General features: G+C 32.7%; 1 protein-coding gene across 2 annotated transcripts in view; it reads left to right on the top strand.

Annotated features, from left to right (window-relative positions):
- Nucleotides 1-23,729, top strand: part of LOC148276566 (uncharacterized) — an 80,293-nt gene that overhangs the window by 40,757 nt on the left and 15,807 nt on the right. Inside the window, exons 2-4 of one of the 2 annotated variants that reach the window (XM_088234074.1) lie at nucleotides 13,189-14,280; nucleotides 14,445-14,591; nucleotides 15,116-15,726. In XM_088234074.1, the coding sequence (XP_088090200.1) occupies nucleotides 13,189-14,280; nucleotides 14,445-14,591; nucleotides 15,116-15,726 (1,850 nt within the window). Of the gene's footprint in view, nucleotides 1-13,188; nucleotides 14,281-14,414; nucleotides 14,592-15,115; nucleotides 15,727-23,729 lie in introns of both variants that reach the window. The other variant, XM_088234073.1, reaches the window with a different exon arrangement.

Raw genomic sequence — 23,729 nt, 5'->3', positions numbered from 1 at the left:
TGTATAGAACTCTACAACAGTTTCGATAAAACAAATAAAATTACTACTAGCATTGAGGTAAAGTTTGCACAACAATATAAAATAGTTCGTGTTATTACAATTTTTTTTTTAATGTTTGTTCTTTTCAAAAGCTGTCTTAGTTTATGAAAACAAACGAAACCGTTTTATAAAAACATAACAACGATTTTTTTTAGCTTCAATTATCGGTTACATGTTACAGATATGAAATATACATATATATATTTATGATCGCAGAGCGAGCGTATTTTTGTGGATAAATTTATAATTATTTTTTTTTTCATATGAAATTGTCCATCATAAAAACGCGTTTACACTCGTTTTTTTCGTGAAAAATTTTAAAACGTATTGAAAAAACTCATTCAGGAAATAAATCACACATATAATATTTTGATATTGCATTTATTGACTGATACCTGTTTACGTGATACGCTGATAAATAATTAATTAACGTCATGTTTAAGGCTAACTAGGTTCTTGAACTCGGACAACTTGAAACGAAAAAAATGCACCTGTAAGGAAATATCCGTATTGCATTTCACTGTAAGTCGATATATTTCTGTTAACTATTGGTGCAATTGTGATACTATTTAAAATATGAAAGCCATTGTAATATCTTAATTTAAAATTTATCTGTAAAGTTTTTATGCGAATCTGTCAGAATTTCTCTTCATCGGCTCCAATCTCCAGCCTGCCTTCTCCAGTTTCCGCTTCCTCCTATCCTACTCCAGTCCACATCCACACATTGTATCCACCTCTCCTGTACCCACATCCAAGTTGTCAAGATTAAGATTTATTGCAACATAGTGGGAATTCATGGTCTTTAGCCCCGTAACTGCCTGGACTTCCTTATTCTCTTCAAAAATATGTTATCTTTTAAATAATATTGAAAATAAACTTTATACGCCGTACATAATATTGGTTTATTTATTGGAACAATAACAATTTATAAGTAACACTCACATAGCCATACACAAAACAAAATACAACGGGGCCAGAAAACCTTTAGTTTTTTTAAACAGGTTAAATATATAATATTAATCAAAGTGGAAAAAATATTTCAGAATGGTATTTTAAAATCCATACAATATCGTGTTTTTCCGGTTGTATACAAAATAACTTGAAATAAAATTACATAAATACCTCATTATTTCAAAAGGAACAAAAAACTTTTTAATTAATTTATTCAGAATGTTAATAATGGTTTTAAAATATATTCTGCTGGTAAATAATATAATTATTCCTACCGAGTCGCTGTAATTTACATTATACAAAATTACGAAGAAATATTGGGACTTAATAAATTCTCGGTGTTTTTTCGTGAAAATTAATGAGTTATTTTAAAAATTTAGTAAAGAACATGTCATTGAAAGTATTGTTTATCGCTAGCGGCTACTTTCTCCCATTTTTCTGGCAGAATACGAATACCATCTCGAAAGGACGACTGATATTTTAAGGTTATCCGTGAATAGAGATATTCTTTGGCATCTTCATAAGAATGGAAATTTGAGCATTTCCAAGTATATTTTGACTGGCCTTGCAACATGTGGCCGAGCGTTGTCTCGCTGCCAAATTACTTTGTAGTATCTCTCCTCGTGTTGTGGTTTTACCTTCAATACTAGGCTCAAACGCACCAATGATTGTAGCCGGTGGCGATCTCCCGTGATGGTTTCATTGGGTCCGAGGAGCTCATAATAAATACACTAGACCCACCTGCTCGCGGTGCAGAGCAGAGTTTGATGATGATGTTCGGTGATGTTCCGACAAAGCATGATCACTGCAAGTCTCCACGAGAATTCTACATGATGCAGATTTTATTTGAAAGAATTATTGTTGTAAAATTCCCCGCAAATGCTCTTCTTTTGGCACGAAATTCAACATGTAACTCTATGAAAAAGTGTGATATAACATCACAATATGTCGGGAAACAGCGAGAATTGTTTCAAGTTCCTGTTCTATGTATACCTACGTATGAAATGTATTTATAATGTGACATGTCATTTAAATTACAGACAGCTTCACAGTACATGATTTATATCTAAAAATTGATCAATAATAATTATTGCACTGTACTCCGTTAAACCTTGACATTTTATTATTTGGGTGAATTCAAATTATATTTTGTTCACGTAAACACTTTGAACAACAACTTTACTCATTAATCGCCACATCTAGGGAATTGGAGTCGAGACCTTGTACATATGTATATAGGAACAATAGCGTCTAAAGTAAGATTTTTATGAACATTTCTATAATAATAATAACTGTATTTTAATATTATTTTTCGGAACGTATCTTATTGGGGTTATTTATTAATTCATTTAATTGAAAATTTATTTATCAATACATACGGGTTAAATCATTAACCGATTGATTGGGTTAAAATTAAAAAGACTGTGGTTTCGATGAACAAATTTTATTAGGCAGTGATTTCTGCGTGTGGTTTAGTGGGTGGTTTAACGGCCTAACCAACAAGTTCAATGATTGGATAATTCTAATTATTATAAATAATAGTGTATCATTACAATTTACTGTTAGACATTGCCCAAACTTTCAAGGGTAAACATTTAAAATACTCAGACTCTAAGCGGAAATCGATGTTCATTAATTAGTTCAATTATTTTTCTTATCGGGGGTATACAAGGTATTTTAAATTAAAATATTTATTTCAGTGACTAACAACTCTTGACCTGAGCGGCCTTCACGATGGAATACAAGGTCAAAAAAATAGGGCATAGATATTTGCGAAGGTCGGACAATGATCTTACGCATTCGATTTTACAATTTACTCACACCCAACTCAATTATCTTGTATAGGGGACATATTATGCACATCGATCTTTTCTTCCCAAAGGGAAATACGAGTTGCTTCAAATTTGCATAATACGTTAGTAAATTATTTTAAAACTGTGGTAAGCTTGGAGATTACAATATTATCATTGTTTTCGACTTATTGTGTATCCAAAGATATGTGTTTATACAGTGAACACTACATTTTTTATTTATGATACTATCCGTATATATATTCCCTGTCCAGGCGGATAAAAAATACAGCTCTGTGTGTGAAATAGAACTAGAGTCCTGAACGAGCGTTGTCGACTCGATGGCTACTCTCAGTTAAAAATCCGAAAAAAGAAAATCCAGTTGTTGGCGCATTCGCCGACCATTCTGGGGGTCTCGGGTTCGATTCCTGGCAGAGTCGACGTAAATAATTTGTTTTAATGGTATCTAAAGCGTAAAGCTGATCATCATGCCTTTTATGTAATAAAATATATCTAAATATGCTGCAATTAGATTGTCAATTCAGTGTCCTATGCAATTTTATAGTGAGAGAACTATATGGCTTATTACATATGTTTATAACAAAAAAAATATACATAACTTAATAAGGTTTTTTAGTTTCTTAGCTTGATAGTCTATTAAATAACCAGTTAATAGACTATTAAATATCTAGTTAATAAACTATTAAATATCTAGTTAATAGACTATTAAATATCTAGTTAATAAACTATTAAATATCTAGTTAATAGACTAATAATAGTTTGATTAGCAGCCAATTTAAAAAATAGTTTGATTAGTAGCCAATTTAAAAAAAACTGTAGGTATTTTTAAATATCGTTTTATCAGCGCTATGACTTGTTGAAGAATTGTGATTTTTAAATTACTGAAATCTATCACAACACTCTGTCATTGGTTGATTCGGAAGAACTAGTGACAGCAACAAGTTCAAAGTCATAATCATCAACATTATTTTTCCGCACCTAATGGTGCATAGGGCACTGGATTGGTACACCAATCGCAGCGTATCTTGATCAATTTTGTTATACGAAGGTAGGGTGATCAGTTTTACGCTTCAGATACTAGTCCAGGGACTATGAAATATTTTATTTTGAAAACACCCTTTTAAAAAAAAATTTCATATTATCGGGAATCGAACCCGAGACCTCTTGCATGTAGGTAAACGCGCTGACCATTACAACACGAGGCCGACAAAGCACGAGGCTGACGCTCAAATTAGTTAATTTGTATTTACTTTTTTCGTACATTTTCGAGAAAACAATATTCTTCATTAATAAAAATACTTATTTGCCAATCGATTGCGAGTAGAGGTAATCTTTTCTGGGAAATAAATCATTGAGCTGAGATTCCATGTATTTTTTGTTTTGTTCCGCAGTTCCTTGTACTTTTTTACAACCCAAGGTCTAAATCGAAAGATTCATCGATAATTTGTGCGTGGAATATTCTTCACGTCTGCGGAGAGAATTCCAAATTACAATACAAGATGCCCATGCAGAAAGGAAATATCTTTGTTTTGAATAAACAAACACATATGTCATCACGTTCTTTCCGAAAGAACGCCACACCATTATTATCTTCAAATGCCAACATCGCATCACTATTTCCCGAAGTGGTCTACATATTATATTAATGGAACTTTAGAGGCAGGGGTCGATTTCGAGTTGCCAGTGGTCTGGAATAAAAATTACATAAATACTCATTAATAATTATGTGGATAAAAATCAACTAAAATAACATGGGTAATTAATAATATTAGGAATAAATCATAATTAAATTAAATTTGGAGATGGGTTGTGGTCCCGTGGCTAATATCGTGGACTTTGAATTAGGAGGTCCGAGGTTCAAATCCCGCTCTACCATAACTTGTTTCCCGTTTTCTAACACGGTTATTTAACGACTAAAAAAATGGTCTCAAAATTGAAATGTTTGGGTAAATCATTAGAACGCAAAAATTTCTTAAACATTAAAAAACATACTTTTTATTACTTCGTAAATCAATGTACTAAATCTATAGAGATACGCGACCTTTAAAGGTGCTATGCGTATAAAAATAACAAAATAAAAGTTCTTATTCAATTAATTTATGCATGGCATTTATTTAGGCATGTTTAGAAAGTATGTGTATTAGATTTTTGTATTTTTTTAGAAAAGTGTATTTCAAAAAAAAACAGCATATTGTTGACATACTTGTTGACTATTTTTTCACACAATCACCATCCCGTTCAATGCATGTAGTGAGCCGTGACACAAGTTTCTTTATCGTCACACAGCCTTGGCAACCAAGGCGTTTGTGGACTCTTTTGATATTTTGAACCACCCCCGTATTCCCCTGACTTTAATAGTATTCCCTTGACCTGGCGCCTTCAGATAACCATATTTCCACCTCCCTGAAGGCATACATGGGTAGATTAAATTTTCAGCCGACGAGCGGGGGTAGAAAGAGATTCTAAAGAGGGGGAAGTAGCAAGCCGGAGAGTTCTTCTTCGAAAAATAGTCATCAAATGTATCTTTTTACACTTTTCAAATACACTTTTTCTAAAAAATATACAAATCTAGTACACTTACTTTCTAAACTTGCGTTGTACATAATTATGGCGGATTAAAAAAAAACCATCAAGACAGACGAAAATAAAAAATAGAGAATAACCACATTTTTTTTTTTGGTAGTCTCATAAGGAATATAATTCAGAACCCTCCGCTCGCGAGGTAAGCGTTTTATCTATTTCACCACGGAGACTGCCAAACTCTGCCAAAAGAATTTACTAAGAGTTATTCCGCTAACAATGGAAATTATACAATTGTCTAAGATGCATTATTCCTACATGCTTAGAGTATCTATGGACAAAGCAAAATTGTATATTAGAATGATTAATTTGGAGGACGAATTAAAATTAGATTTTTACATGAATTTACAAAAAAATATATTACTATTCAACTCGGAATGCAATCAACATGGCTTACCTACTTAAAAATTCACCTACATACGAGTACATTACTACAGACCTACTGTAAAAAACGAATTGCATGCGCTTGAATAGTCCATAGAAATGTGTTACAGTGAAAAATAGTCTTAAAATCAACTCTAGCTTCTAGTCTATAGTTGGTTCCATTACAGTCAATATGTATTGCCTATAATAATGATTTTATTATAAGTTCAAAGTATAATAGAACTTATTAAAAGTCAAATACTCTTATATCTTTTTTTGTGTCCAGACGGATGAAAATAAAGTTCAGAGTGTAAAACAGATCTAGAACCCTGGACGAGTGCTTTCGACTCAAAGGCTACTTTCAGGTCAAATTTCAGAAAAAGGAAATTGAACCGATATAAGTCCTTAACATAGTGTAGTGGTTGGTGCGTTCGCCTACCATGCTTGAGGTCGGGTGGACGTGAAATATTGATTTTAAAGGTGCTTCAATATTTAATAGTTCCTTGGAAGACTAGTTCAGTTCCCTATGCACCACTAGGTGCGACTATGAAAATCATGATGATTATGACTTTTTCATTTTGGTTTTATTCATGTATCTCTTTTAATTAAAAATAATCTTTAAATATATAATTCTTCTGTACGTGTGATGTCACTGAACTCCTTCTAAACTCCTCCCGAGTTTGACATTTGCTAAAAGAATTTAATATTTTTTTAAACGAATTATTTTATGTTTTGGATGTTATCATGTTTTGGTAGAAGGCCCTAATAAAGGGGAAAAAAGTACTCAACCATAAACAAATACCTAGGTACCTACTTAAATTCAATATTTGAATATTAATATTTTTAGTTTTGGAATTCAATCATAAACAAGTACCTAGGTACCTACTTATCAATGAAAAGTCTTTTTCCAAGCTAATAGCAGGAAAGCCAACGTTCGGGCAGGACAACGTCTGTCGGGTCCGCTAGTAGTAGGTAAAGTGGTACGTAGGTACTTACAAACTACCGCGTATGAGTTACTTAAAATGTTTGCATGTACAAAATATATTACATCTTTTTATACCTTACATGTACCTGAATGCATCCTTAAATATGTAGAAAGGTAATCTATTCTATTAGCCTAATTATCTTTTCCAGTAAACCTCCCCATTTGTTTTTAAATACGTTTTTCTTAAAAAAACTATTTGTTGAATAATGAATTTAAAAATGTGTTTTTATGCAAATTCTACCCGCGCTTGCGTGTGTAAAACGTGTGACATTATTACTAAGATTCTTTTCCTATGTCAGTTCAATGCTCCCCATTCGATAATGAGAAGGTATTATGAACACTAGGTGTAGGTAATTAATTCACTAAACACGCCAAGCCATAACCCACGAACGACGTTAATCAGCCATTCATACCGTAGACTTCAAATAAAGGAATTTTTTCATTCTATTCGGTAGGCACATTAACTTTCCTTATATCGCTATTGTTATTCAGGAAAGCTTTGAAAGTGCATCGCAAATGATTCACTTTAGAACTTGCAGTCTAATCACGTAGCCTCTGACATCTTTGTAAACTTATGCAGGCATATGGTGAAGTTCTCAATGAAAATGTTCTGATGATGAGCTATTTCAGGCATGGTATAATAGTATTTTTACATGCCTTAACAATTCTAACATAAATAATGTAAGTTACCTTTACATTATTCCAAGTGCACGCTTTCATGAATAGAATAACAGCTTAGTATCTACTTGTTATACAAAGGACAATCGTATTATAAACACGTTTGTTAGGATGGACGTAAGTGTTTGTCACAAAGAGACTTGTCTTTATACACACACTTTAATAAAGGTTTCAGCTCTTTTACTTCACAAAAGTAAACAGACGAAAGAGATGAGGAGATGTGGGGAAATATCACAATATTTCTTAACCCAGATATTGACAATAATATTAATATTACAACGAAAAAATATATTCAACCATCACTATATATCGTTTACTGATTTTAAATAGTAAAGTCTTTATAAATTAATTAAAAGAAGTTCTTAGAGTTTGGGAGACATTGAGTTTCCATTTGTCCTTTTAAGATTATTTCTTGATTCTTATATTTGAATATTTATGCGGTGTAATTTTTATTGTATAGGTACGTGCTGTGACGTAAAACTGATTTACGTATACCCACGCACAGGCTACGCCCATGTGGGTTTTTTTTTCATATTGTGTTTTATGTTATGTTTGTATGCTATGCAATGTAAGAAAATAATAACAAATAAATAAATAAACGAAAAAATACATATTTATATTAACTAGCCAATGACAGGTCATAGGTCATGTAAATACCTAGACTTCGATATTCCCTTCACAAAAACGTTTTCCCTCTTTGTTGCAATAAATTTCAAAGAGGCTTGTTTTTTTTAATCGTTGTTATTAGAAATTTAAATGTACACCCTTAGATATTGCAATAACTGAAAAATCCAAAATATACCATGCAAAACGGTACGGATATGTAGAAAGATGCATAGATTATAAAGATCTACGACACCCAGTCACTGCTATTAAAAAAAATATATTTTTTGATGCAGACATCACAAGCGATTTGTAAATAAATAAATAAATATCCTTACCGATGGCGGCAAAATAGAAGGACGAGTTGGAGCAGCATTTATATATTTTTTTAAATAAAGTTGAAACAAACTGCTAAAAGACAAATAAAATTGGCAAATGAGTGTACTGTCTTCCAAAGTGAACTAGTGGCTATAAGAGAAGCCACGAAGTGGACACTAAAAAATGGCAAAAATTCTAAAATTACGCTACACGGGACAGCATGTCAAGCTTACAAGGATGGAATGATCCAAAGTCTACACATTCAATAATCTATGAAATAAAAAAGCTTACAGGAAAAAATACCGAACAAGTAAAAAACGAAATTGCAATGACGTAGATTAAAGCGCACGATGGTTACCTGGAAAATGAGCGAGCCGATGAATTAGCGAAAAGGGCTTCCAAAATGAGAACTCTCCCTACCCATTACCATATTCCCAAGTAATACATTAAAAAAATAATGCAAGAAATATCATATAATTTCATAAAGAAAAATAAATACAGCTAAGTTTTTGAAAATCCAGAGGAAGTAATAAAAAATGAAGCCACTGCGGAAAGATGCATTGACTTTCTGAAGCCCTTAGTTAAAAATATATTATGAAGGAACAGACCGAGACCCGTGAAAAATAACTGTTTTGCAATATATACATTCTAAGAAAAAATCTCTGTATGCATAGAAGTAAAGCAATAAATAACCGGAACAAGATGACAAAAATGCATCTTTAAATATATATATATTTATATATATTTTAAGTTTCCATAAAATATTCTTCATTTATGTTGAATTATGTTTATAATTTAGGCTATCAACTAATTTCGATCTTATCATCATACGACAATTTCTGTTCACTTCTGGACATAAGCCCCATCTCCTACTCGTATTCGTTCATACGTTTCTGTCTTGCGCTTTTTGTATCCAGTTACCAGCAGTTCTCTTAATACATTCTGATTTACTATTTTTTTATTTGCCTAAATCAATTTGGTTTAAGTTATGAGGACACAAGCCAAAACTTCAGGGGACTAAAGTCACGTAAAGACGAAAAGAGTGCATACAAACATCATTAAAAAATAAATGACAGAAATAAGCCACAGCATATGACGCATATTGTGCGCAATTGGTCGTGGAAACATTTTAATTTTTAAATTAACTCAGATAAAACTAATTCATTTTACTTTTCATTATTTGATTATACAAAATCACATTACAAAGGTTTATCTTCTTAAATAAAAATAGTGTGGGACTAATGCTTACGAGTATGATGAAAATGTATTCAAAGTGTTAAAATACTTACAACTCCGTATTTTTACATGGTTTCACCAAAGCTTGAACGAGTTTTTTTTAACATAATATAAATGCTTCGCAACTCAAAGAATCAATAAGTTAATTAAAAAAACGAATTGACCATTTCAAATTAGACTGGGATAAAAAATAATGTAAATAAAAAAATGAAATAACTAACCCATATCAATTTAAACAATTCTTCATCTTATTCTTTTAATTATTTTAACTGTCGAATAGTAAAAAAACATAATAGAAATATAAATGTGCCAGGAAAAAAACAAGTGCTTTAAATTGTTAAAATGTATTTACCGGCTGTTGCTGTAAATACTTACTGAAGACAATTTTTCTTTACTTTTCTGCTACAACGGATGCATTTGTATGTCATGATGCTAATGATAATTATTGACCATTAGCGGATTCTCTTCAAATCTAATAGTGCTAATTTGCGAATTATTTTATTATACCATAAGATTGGATTTATAAACTATTTGAATAAATGTATCATCGCATTCTCACATATCCGATTATTATAAGAAAACTGACATGGCTCAAAATCAGACGGCGCAGCGCCAGAGCGCGAGCGAGGAGATTATCACACCTTCAAACTTATGTTCACTGTACTCCATAGTCCTAAAGCTCCTCTTTATCTCCTATCTCCATGAAAAGTGTCAACGCTTATCAAATCGTGGCTTATTTACCTCTCACATATTCTTAAAGCACCCCCTCGATCACCATCCATAATTCCTACTTATTTACGAATTCATGAACTACTCGGAAAGAGATGCCAAGATATTTTGTTAAAATTACTTCTGAAGAAACATTTCTTTCCTCTTCCTTACACTCCTCTCATTTAATTTACTTATTTATTTTATAGACTAGCATCGGATTGCTAGTTTATTCATTTTTAAACACAGACTTATTGAAAAAAAAAATATTTGCGTTCTTTTGATTTACACAATATCTCATTTTGAGGGCCATTTTCAACGAGTTGTAAATAACTCACTATCAGAAAATGGAAATCAAGTTGGGGTAGAGTGGGAATCTAACCACAGATCATTGAGGAAGTTCAGTGGTTTTTTTATATTGTTTTATTTGTTAATAGACTTAGAATATCAAACTAAGCCAAATATCTTTTTTTTTTTCAATTTATTTCTAATATTATCATCGCTACATTTTCAAACAGTTTTGTATTTTTTTAATGAAACCGCGCGTGACGTCACCAGTTTTTTTCAGTGAGTTGTCATAATTAGTGGGTTGAATTCCCGGAAACCGGAAATCTACCATAACACTCAATAACTAGTTGATTTTAATAAGCTTGTGACATAATTGAAAGTCGTTTATTTTTATTTAATTTTAATTTTTAATTATTTCAAACATTTTCGGAAAACTTCGACGTGCAAAAAAATCCATTTTCATATCAAATTTCCCGTAGCACTGAACTTCCTCATTTTCGGTTTGTAATGTACAAAAAGTAAAAACATATGTAAATGATATACGAGTTTATAATAAATGATTTGAATTCTATAATGAGATTAAATTAGATGGATTTTTTTGATTATCATTTATCGCAATTAAGACAAGAATATGGTTAAAAAAATACCGTATGGTAATCAAAAATAAAAGAAATATGAGCTTCAGAGTAAAATGGCGTAAAATGTTTCCCTTGGCACGATAAGGAATATTAGTTTTTATTTTAAAAAATAAATACGAAAATTGTTAAAGAATAAATAATATAAATACATAGCCAATGCCGCCGCCAAGACCTGTCATATAAAAACGAATATAAGTGTGTGAAGCACACATTTCTAATAATATACATATTACTATAACCGATTGACCGTCTAATAATCAGTAAAAGCCTAAATAATCGTGAAAATAATCGGTTAACTGTTAGCATTACCGTTTATCGGTTTCAGATATATTTTTTAAGATAATTGATTAAACGTTAGCGTCAACAAAACCACATCATTTCACCTTGTTGAAAAAAAGATAATGAATATTGTTTCTAAGAGGGAATAATGATAGTCATAGAGAAAAAAGAAACGAAAAATTCTGGTTACTCCTCGAAAGGGCTTTCTATTTCTATTGAAATATTTACAAGTTTTTTTCTCATTCAGTTTTTGTGAATTTATCAAAAGGTTTAAAATCATTTTCCAATCTGTATTTTGATTAAATATATGAGGCAATATTTTCACATAATGTTTTATATTGTGAACCCGTTTATGCAATATTTATAATGTAAAGTTTTTCATTGCATTTGGTAGCAATAATATGACCTCACAATGACGAGGTCGTCGGTAATTTTCTCAATAGTATTAAGCAAACTAATAAAAAAACTAGGTATTTTACAACCTTCTCAAATTAGTATTTTTATCGTGGAATATGATTATACAATTAAGAGGTTTTTTGTTTTTTTTATATTTTTAATCAGACTTGACATGTTTTAGCAAATATATTTATTTCAACTGCATTTAAGGAATTTTACAATAATAAATCAAAGAAAAAAATAATATTAATATATAAGCATTAACTTTGTGGTAAAAAAATGACGTAAATAATAGGCAATAGTTGTATATTACCATTTGCCGACATTTACGTGTCTACTGATTTCGAGACGTACCCGTCTCTTCGTTAAGACATAAATTACACTAACACGCAAACCCCACTTTACACCTTTACCACAATGGTTGCACAAAAATATAAAAACAGAAGAGGATGATTTAAGTATTTAAAGAATCGCTTTATTCTCGAACGATTATATAAAAATAAGCATTTTTATAGTTTACATGTGAATCAAACTTCAAATCTTTACGATAACTAATAACAAATCAAGTGAAATGACAATGACAATTTTACATTTTTTCATAAGTAAACTTTTACTTTTCAATGCAGGCTTGGGAATTTTTATTAGAAAGAGACAAATAGAAAAAGGAAGAAAACATGTAGTTTATTCATATTTAACAGTAAATATTTAATTGAATAAGCATCACTGTAACTTTCCTATAATTAATGTCATAAAAACACACGCAATAGTATGTTCACCTTGATCATTAGAATCTAAATTTTCCGACTTGCCCATGGCCTTGAAAATAATAACTATTCCGTTTACCTCCAGTATTGCCAAGTCGTGTTCCTGAAAAATAAATGTATTATTTTTAAGGTAATTTTACTACGATTCAATTTACCGTATATTACCAATTACATAATAAAACTAATTTAACATTTTGTTATCATCTAATGTGTATAGTTATTATCATTCAAGTGTAATTATTTATTCAATAATTACAACTTAAGTCTTCTACAAACATTTTCTGTTTATATTTAACCGTTTTCAAATATAATGAAAGTTGGTTAAAACATAATATTATGTGCGTCTTGTGTACAAATATAAACTTAAGATTTCTCAAACACCATTCCATCGAAGTACACTTTCTTAAAATATGCGTGTTTACTTTGCGAGAGACAGTGATGACGCGAATTCTTATAGATTCTTATCACAATACGGTCTTGTTGGGCAAAAACTTTAGAATTGGTTTCTAAGCGAACATTTGTTAATGATGTCCTAATTTATTTGGTTTCAGGCTCTCGACGCTATGTTTGGTGGTTGCTTGCAAAGCTGAGGTTGAAATCATCACCGAACCAAGAAGCGGCGAGGAGTATGTGTTCGTATCGGGTGGCCAACCGCATCCCGTGAGGCAACCCAAGGAAGAGGGGAGACAACTCGAATTCGAAACATCCCACAAAATTCCTGAAAAACTTCCTTCACATCACGTAAGCCGAGATACTGAAGAAAAAACCGACAAATTCAGCAAAATTAAAACAAAACCAGAATATAGTCCTCTTATAGATGCTTTGAAATCTGGACAAACTTTTTCCAAGTCTCATGTCAAGAGGGAAAGCGGCGAAGGTATTATTGAAATCGAAGTGGACAAGAAAGCTATAAAAAAAGACCTAAAGAAAAAAGCTTCATCTCTGCCTTTAAAACCGACTGAAATCGAAATCGATCTACCTCTTTCCAAGATTGAAAATATCAAAATATCGGAGACGTCTTCGGACTCGGAAGTGAATGCGCAAATGGACGTAGAATTAGAACCAATGTCACTCTCTGGCAAACTGGTTGAGAAACTTGACGTCACCACCCAAAGGCCAGTACTGACGACTGGAGCTCCCTCCACGCCAAGGTCCTTCGAAGTCCTACCCGTTAATTTGGGGTCAGCGGATTCAATCAACAGCGGATTGTTAGCCGTGTCCGCTGACTCTGGGATTCCTCTCGATGTGGCAGGTTCTGAACAAAAGCAGCATTCCAAAATTGCCATAAAAAAAGGACCTAATGGCCAAGAGTACGAGTACGAATATGTTTACTATTACTCGGACGACGATTCGGAAGACCCTAAACTTGAAAAAACAGACGACATTTCTTCAGAAGAGGCTACGCAAGTGCTAAACTCGCACGACGGTCCCCAAAACAACGCAGCTGCTAACCAAATAACGTCATCTAACAGTCGCAGCAAGAATCGTTATAACTCCATCGAACGTACTTCCTCGACGACAACAACGTCTACAACCGCTACTCCAGAAAATAACGAAGTCCTTCCCGGATCTTCCCGAAGCCGTTATCGAGGCAGGAACTTGGCTCCTACTAATAATAGTGAAAACGACACCGTAGATGAAAGGTAAAGAAAACTTAGTGTTATTTTAGAACGGCTGAACAAAAAGCAAATCAAGTATTAGTTATGTGAAATTCACCAGTAATTGTATGTAGAAGTGAGACTGGATGTACTGACTGCGAATTACCGTGATATTTCAGACTTCCTGCTAATACACGATTCCCTCCTAGATCCAGGAGCAACACGACCCCCAGCGCCCACGACAAGCGTGATGACGAAAGCTCCGAGAAGGCTTCGCGACACCGGTCCAAGTCATCCGATAATCACGCGGAAGAAACCACCGGGGCCAATAAAAGCAGATCAAGGGCGAACGTACGGTATGTGATAAGCGTCGACAATTTACTATTTCTTTCTTGCAAAACATTTTCTTACGAATTGCGTTATGATGCCAATTGTTTTCTGAATTTTATTTAGCAACATTTATGAGTAAGTATGTACATTTACCCAGATATTTTCATTATTCCAGTGTCGTATTAGTTATTTTATCGTCAAATTACGTGTGTCCAATTTCAATAGAACTACGTACTTATATCTATCAAAAAATAATAACAAATTTCCTATTAATATTTCTCTATCACAAACTACAATTAAAAAATAATATTTAAAAATACATTTATTATATCCTTACAATGCATATTTTTTATACCGTTTTCCTCGAAGTAAAATAAACACAAAGGTTTACGTAAATCGTATTGCACTTTTCAGGAGAAATAATGTTTTCTGTATTGCCTTCAAGTTATTGTTGCGTCCATGAGGATTCGAGTTTTTTGTATTTCACAAGTTTGAATATGAACTTACAAAAACGCGGAGCACTTTTTGTAAACATTTTTGTCATTTTCAGGAGGCCAAGCTTAGAATTGGTGGATTCTGCCAGTTTCAACACACACTCCAGTGACGTATCTGTCGCTCAAAACAAAGGAGTTCGTTCAAAAATCAACAGTGTCGAGGACAGGGAAGCTGAAAAACTGCAAAAGTCAACTGTTTCTTCAGATGCCACCCACTCCAGAGTTAAGGCAGACCAATCCTCGGAGGAAAACTACGAGGAAAAGAAGGAAAAAAGCGCCGAGGAGGAAGCAGTGACAGTTTCTCAAGAGAGGGAGACCACAGAATATACTACCATGGCCGCGATGGACAAGGTCGCCTTGGAGCTGTACGCCATCTTGGCCGGGGAGAACCTGAAGAACGAGATCACCACCGTGGAGGAGGACGAGGAGGCCAGCACGGAGGAGGAGGACGCCATGTCCACCACGGAGGTCGCGAGTACTACCGAGGAGCCCACCACCACCACCACTACCACGGAGCCCCCCACCACCACTACCACAACAGCCGCGCCATCGCCCGCGCCCAGCGCTCCCACTCGCGCCAACCGATTCAAGGGCCGCGGGGCCGCCAAGCCCCGGCCCGCCGCCACGTCCACCGAAGCCCCCACGTCCGCTGCTTCTAAAGGCAAAGGTGAGTTACCTACTCCTACCACACCGCAACACCCATAACCCGCATGATGCACTCAATATAAATACATGTTTCCCGCGTATGTGTATTGTTTATTTTGTCCCGACATCGTTGGAATTTGTTGAAGTAATTTCGTTCATTTCAGTGAATAATAACGACGAAAATGAGTCGTATGAAATGAGAAAAGTTGCTAACATTTGAGTGCCGCACTTAACAGGTTTGCGTGATTCTAGCGCGATGACACGATACAATTCGTGATATAAAGTAATTGTAACACATAAAACTGTTTAAAAGTGAGGAGCCATTCAAGCGAGCGACTCAGAGGCGCCTCTGAGTTTCACAATCAATTTTTGTTCACTCTCGTGATGCTTACATACATAATTACATAATTTTACGATCAAGATGTATCAACAACACTTCATTGTGCAATCACTTGCACTTTTGGAACGATCCGTCAAATTGATTATTCATAACTGTTTATTATACCTATTTTCCGTCGATGCAATATGAAATAATTATGGAACGATACAGAAAATGTAATTAAATCATTTACAATGATCCATGTTTTATCTTTGTTAATATTTTTTAAGATGCTTGTGTTCTTAAACAATATTTTTCTCAAATCTTTCCCGTTGTACATGTACTTCCTACAACAGGCAAAAAAAATATCGTACACAAAAAACTAAATGCCTTTCACACCCACGTCTTTCGGGGAAAACATGTTGTCGGTGTTGGTTGCGTACCGGCAACCGGCGAAGCTATGCAAAGTTTGCCACACCACTAATTAAGTATTTAAATTTTGAAACATTTTCTTTGGTTCGTGCTCTCTGCACAAAATACTGCCCATTCTATCGTAGATGGATACAGCTATTCGCACTCTCAGAAGTACACGGCCGTCTAAATTTGGCTGTTTTGAGTTATGAATGCAGTTAAATCACATTATTTTCTCTTGGGAAAACACTCACGTATTCTAACGATTATATCTGCGAGTTATATCAGAAACTTCAGCGTTCTTTGAAATCAATTGAGTTAAAATATCTTAAAGAATACTGCAGTTATTACGATACCACAGTATTCTTCTCATATTCTTACAGTTAAATGCTCAGATTAATAATTCGCTAGAAGAACCCTTTAGCTTTATTTATTTCGTATAAAAATTGTTTTCTTCTAAATGAACACCTCACAGGGCACAACCCGTGTCGGGGCAATCATTTACATTATTTTTACATCATGTTCCAGTTACAATGGTTGGTATCTTTAATAATATATGCGAACATAAATGTTTACATAGATATCCACAACATAACTATCTATTATCATTTGTAATTTATTATTGTACTAAGAATGAATTGGCTTTTTTTTCTGTGATGTTCTAAATAACTGAATAAAATAAAAATTAAATAAAAATTAAATTAAATTAAATGAAATACACAAATTGCATAGAACAAAAGCGTTTCCAAATTTTCGGATTCGTTTTTAGTTCAACAATAAACGTATAAAGAACGGTTTCGGTTTGCGCTTGTAATTTTCGACCTGAGTATATTCGGCCCATTGTATTGCCGTAAACTGTAGCTAACTTTGTGGTTAATAATCATAGAATGGTTTTGTCGGTATGGGCTACTCTATTAGCCAGTGGTGTGTTATTTATTTTTACTCTCCCAATCACCACAAAAACTGGGCATTTTAATGTATACATTACTAATATCTTTATTTTATTTATTTTTTTTATCCATTAGGGTTATATAAGAAATTGGTAAATCATTGTTGTGTTTAAGTCCAGAGTATTTTTGACCGTCCTACGTTTGTCCTTTCTTTTTTAATGTGGTAGTGTTTTTGTTGTCTGGTATTATACTTGTTGCCAACGCGCACGCGCACGCGCGCCCAGACCGGGAGGGTCGCGGTCGACTACTAGGCGTACGAAAAATTCGCCGATTCGACTACTGCTCCAGTAGTCGAATCGGCAGTTCCCGGTTACGGGTTGTGAATCTGGAACCGAAACGGCGCGGTGCGTCGCGAGCAACGACAGGACCTTGTGATCCGTCTCGAGACGAATACAGGGACCGTGCACCTGGCTACGCCACGTCTTCAATCCGCACGCGTTCACCCCTCGGAGGGGGGGGGGGATACCAGTGGCGAACTGTGACTTTTTTATAGGTAAGGTACTTCATCTCGGAGGTCTAAAGCCCGGCTTATACAGCGATCTGCAAGCAGAAAGAACCTTCGGTCAGGTTCTAAACATAGTCAGCCACGGTGAAGCGCTCAACATGTAACACGCGAGGTCGATCAAAACAACGCTCTCGCATAACGGTTCTTAAAATTTCGAAAAATTGCTCAATTTAAGAAGTAGTGTGTACTTCCCGGGTCGGCTAGTCCTGTCGCGCAGTTTTTGTGTTATTTATTTTGTATTTCTGCGTACTTTTCTTGTGTTTTTTTAGTGATTGACAACGTTAAATATATTCCTTATAATATCTTCGTAAACTTAGTGTCAGTGCCGAAAGAAACCGAGAGAATACGAGCTAAGCCGAACGTGCCGTGCGAAAGTAGGTACACCCCTCGACGTTTCACTTGGACTCGTCCGCCGAGGAGAACCGAAAAGGTCCGAGGCGAGCCGAGACAAGCCGACCCGAGTGAAATAAGCGAAATAAACAAAGTAAACAAACAAATAAATTGAGCATAGACAAAGTGATAATAATATTTTTTAAATTAATACCTAAATTATCTTATAAAATAATTTTTATTTTTAAGTTTAATATAGTTTTTTCTCGATAATTTGTAAAATAAAACAAAATAATAATCATCTTTAATATCTCCTTTCGTACAACAAATAATAATTGTTTTTCAATTATTAAAAAAAAAAAAAAAAACGTTTTTAATTTAAAACAATTTTTTGTGCACAGATTTTAATTTTAAAACATAATCAATATGAATTGTAACAAATGTGTACAAAATATCAGCCCCCGAAAAGCACTCAAATGTGCAAGGTGCTATATATACTTTCATCCGACATGTGCTGGAACCACACTGGAAATTATAAAAAAATGAGTAAAATATATCGAGCACAGTGGAAATGTGAGATTTGTAAAATACATGATCCACGATATAATACAAGTGCACTATATTCTGATGAAGAAGATGACCAGTTGAAGACATCAAACAAGGAAACTAAGAACCATACTCAAAATAAAAACGAGGAACCAATCATAACAGATTCATCAATGAACTATATTAAAAACATGTGGGAAGAAATCTCAAAAGTTAAAGAATCGATCAATACACTTACTATAGAACTACAATTGCTTACTGATAAATATGAAGAATTAGTAAAAAGTAAGAAAGAAGAACGTGATGAATTAATCAACAATCAAAAGGTTGTTGAAAATATTGAACCGAAAATGACAAATCGAAAAATTAAATCCAACAAAATAATAACAAATAGTAATAAGAAAAAGAAAAAGAAGGATGAGTCAAATAATGAAACAAACGATACAATATCAACAGCTGATGATGAAACTAATGATACTTCACAAATTGATAAATACACAAAAAAAAAGAAAAAAAACTAACAGAAAATAATCTACATTTAATACAAAAAGAAGATAATATGCAGAAAATGAATATTCTTATAATAGGAGATGAAAGAGGAAAAAAAATCAGGAGAACCATTGAGCAAAATATATCTAACAATGTTCACTGCTGTAGCAACATTTATCCAGAAGCTACCTTAGAAAATTATGCTTCTAACATTATATCACAATCAAATACATTTACAATGGAAGATACTGTAATACTACTACTGGGACAAAATGAGACATCCCCTATTCAATTTCTAAGTTATTTATACTATATACTAGATAATCTTAAACATACAAAAGTATATATTTACTCTGTCTATAAGAATGATTTCCTTAACACCTTAAAACTAAATATAGAAATTAGAAAACTGGCAAAACTACATGAAAACTGTAAATTCATAGGACCAATATATCACGAAAAAATGAAATTTTATGAAAAGCAAATATTAAAAGAGCGAACAATGTATGAAATGGTTACTACATTGAATAAAATGTATAAATTTGAATCACAAGCTAATTACATCCTGTGACAAGAAAATGTAAATAAAATCAATGAGCTTGATCATTTAGACAGACATAAATCTAAACAATCAGAGGAGAAAAAAATGAGAAAAATGCATAAACTCAAGATTCTTTATATAAATATACGCAGTCTTAAACCAAAAATAGATGAACTTAAATCATTAATAACAAATGACTCATCAATACCAGATATCATTATGCTTACAGAAACATGGCTAAGCAACGCTGAAGAAGAATTGTATGGAATTAATAATTATAATGTAATTAACTCATGTAGAGAAGGCAAAGGAGGAGGAGTTGCAATATATATTGCTAATAATTTAGATTTCCAAATTAAAATAAAAGAAACCGCAAAAGATAAATCAAATGTAATCTTAATTAATTTAACTGAACAAAATATTAATATCTGTGTCATCTATAGACCACCCAATAAAAATCAATTACACCAATTCATCGACTTTTTTGAAACAGATATACTTACAAAAGAAAAAGGAAAAATAATAATAGTTGGTGATTTCAATATAAATTTACTTGACAAAAAATGTGTGCATACTAATGATTACTTAAATTCTCTCCGCTCAAATAATTTTAAAATACTAAATGAAATATCTCCTGAAAAGTATACTAGGTGGAATCAAAGAGGTGAAAATACAATAATTGACCATGTGATCACTAATATAATAGGATGCAATCACACCATTGACTACATAGATACACCGCTAAGTGATCATAGAGCATTGGAGTTAAATGTGGATATATCAATAGCTAAACAAATAGTAGCAAGGCAAAAATATACTTCAGAAAAGATCGATTTTAATAAACTTAAAGAAAGCGTGGAAATAAAATTACAAAATTTACAAATAACTACTTTTAAACAACTGCAAGAGTTGATTCTAACTGAAATTAAAAAGAATACAAAAACAGAAAACAGAAGATTTACTACTTCGATCCAAGAGGGGTGGCTCACAAAAGAAATATTTAAAAAAGTCATTCTAAAAAATAAAATTTACAAAAAAATGGTAAAAGAAAGACACAATCAACATCTGCAAATACAACTAAAAAATATTCAAAAAGAGCTGAGAAATGATATAAGAAATTCTAAAAAACAATACTATCAACAACAAATAGCATGCGCAGAAGGAAACAGTAATAAATTATGGAAAATTATTAAAAATATTAAATCAGACACAAAAATACCATCACCATGTATAAAGGAAATAAAACAAATGGATGGAAAAGTAACAAATAATCCGGTAGAAATAACAAGTACATTAAATGATTTTTATACAAATATAGGAAAAAAACTTGCAAATAAAATAAAGGGACCATGTTTAAATGTAACAGAAACACAAAAATACCAAATAAATGCTACCTTCTTTCTTAGACCCGCAACAATAGGAGAAATCAAAAAAATTATAGATAATTTGAAAAAAAATGCTTCTCCGGGATATGATAAAATTAAACCATCGCTAGTAAAAATTCTTAAAGACATGCTTAGTCCAATATTAACAAATCTGATTAATCTGCATATAAAAGAAGGTACCTATCCAGATGAATTAAAAATAGCAAGAATCACTCCAATATATAAAGGAGGTGATAAAAAAGATCATAGCAATTACAGACCAATTGCAAATTTAACAGTCTTCAACAAAATATTTGAAAAATATATTCAAAAGAGATTAATGGACCATGTTAAAAATCTCAATATACTTACTTATAATCAACATGGCTTTCAGGAAAAAAAAGGAACCGGAACAGCCCTAGTGAATTTAATAAATTTTATTCAAACCAACATGGATACTGGGATCCCAATCACGGGAGTAATCTTAGATTTTAAAAAAGCTTTCGATACGGTTCATGTTGAGACAATGATAAAAAAATTAAACGACATAGGACAAATTTCAAGAAAGTAAACTATTAAAATCATATTTAGCAAATCGGAAGCAGTATACATATGTAAATGAAAAAAAAAGCCTTTTGCAAACGGTAAATTTTGGAGTACCCCAAGGATCCATTTTGGGTCCAATATTATATATTTTATACATTAATGATTTGTCACTGTACAATTTCAAGGGAAAAATTATTATGTATGCCGACGACATTGGACTATTCTATAAAAATCAAACAGACGTATTAACAAACAATGACATAAACAAAGACCTAACTATGTTGACTAAATGGACAAACACAAACTTACTTACACTTGATGAAAAAAAATGCAATATTATCCATTTTGAAACTAGAAAAAAATGTCATAAAGTAGATGCTTACATAAATAATGAACGACTTACTGAAATTGAACATGTTAAATACTTAGGACTAACAATAGACAGACAATTAACATGGACAATTCATATCAACAATTTAATTAGCAAAGTGGCGACATTATCGAGTCTTTTTTTAAAAATCAAAAACTTTGTTCCAAAAACGGAAAAAATTCTAATGTATGAAGCCTATGTAAAAACTAAAATATGTTATACGCAACTATTATGGGGAGCAGGATATCAAAATGACATAAACAGACTACAAAGACAACAAAATAAAATATTAAAGTTAGTATATGACCTTCCCTATTTAACTGCAACTAGAGAACTTTTTAAACAAACTAAGCAATTAAATATAACTGAACTCTTTCAACTAGAATCATTAAAATTTATCCATAAATTAGCCACTAATGTAATTGTAGACGAAGAACTAAAACTAATAAAAAATTGTAGTCAACATGGACATAATACTAGAATATCAGACAAATACCATATACAACTTTTTAAAACAAGACAAGGACAATCAAGACTAATGAACCAGGGACTGAAATTATACAATAAACTACCAGACAAAACTAAACAAAAGACTCAGACAAACTTTACAAAAGATGTAAAAAATATTATTTTAAACAACAGAGTATAAATGAAAAATGTATGTATTATTTTATGTAAAATGAATGTTATAATCCGTAAGGGTTTATAAATAAATTTTCAAATAAAAAAAAAAAAAAAAAAAAAACGATCTTTGGATCCGGAGCGGAGGGGGCGAAGGTGATGATTTGACTATTTAAATAAAACGCAGAGTAGAGAAAAATTGAACATTTATTGTTTAAAGTTGCACGGGTTTTATTAATATATTTGCACGGTGTCCAAGCAAATCGAAAAGATGTAGATTTAAAAACAAAAATGTTCGTTACATAACCTTGGAGATCACATAAAATATCATAATATAAACAAAAAAATAGCTGTACGAGGTTTACAAGATCCAGTCTACGGCCAACTATTGGGATGGAAAAAAATCCCTTTGTTAAAGAGCTGGCTCAGGGCACTGGATTTTACAAGCATAAAAGTTATTAAAAATGCCGAATTAAATCGTGTAAATCAGGTAAGAGTTCACCAGGCCTAACCGCATGCGCATAGCGTAAATTTAAGGTCGTTTAAGTCGTTCAAATTTGAGATATCTTAGTCGGGTACATTTGAGACGGTTCGTTCAAAATGTATGTTCGTTGAAAATAAATATGTAGTTTTTATGCCGAATTGTAGAAATTTTAAAAAGATGATGATCAGCGAAGACCGCAGCGACATCAGCCCCAAGGTGCGCCCGGCATCGTCTTTTCCACCTCGCGCCGCCGCGCCGCCAGCCAGATTCAAACTTTCGCTTGTTTGAATCCGGCCGGCCGTTTGAGTCCTAGATATGCCACGTGTTCCAGTTCTTTGAAAGTTTCGTTGTATTTATGTTTACAATATGGTTCTTATTCTATTCCACGCATGATATACATTAAGTTAAAAGCATTAGTAAATTCAAAAAAGTTTGTTTTAGCTCTCCTGCAAACCGCCAATTTAGACGTACCACTGTGTACTTCTGGGGGTGTAAATTATTTGCGGAATCAATATCTTGTAAAATCATGTTTATATTATTTGTATCACA

This window comes from Micrasema longulum, unplaced genomic scaffold (genome assembly GCF_059751315.1).
Source record: "Micrasema longulum isolate JH-2025_06_02 unplaced genomic scaffold, ASM5975131v1 h1tg001192l, whole genome shotgun sequence".
NCBI classification, from domain to species: Eukaryota; Metazoa; Arthropoda; class Insecta; order Trichoptera; family Brachycentridae; genus Micrasema; species Micrasema longulum.
Note: the sequence above shows the minus strand (reverse complement) of the source record. Positions and strands in the feature narration are given on the sequence as shown.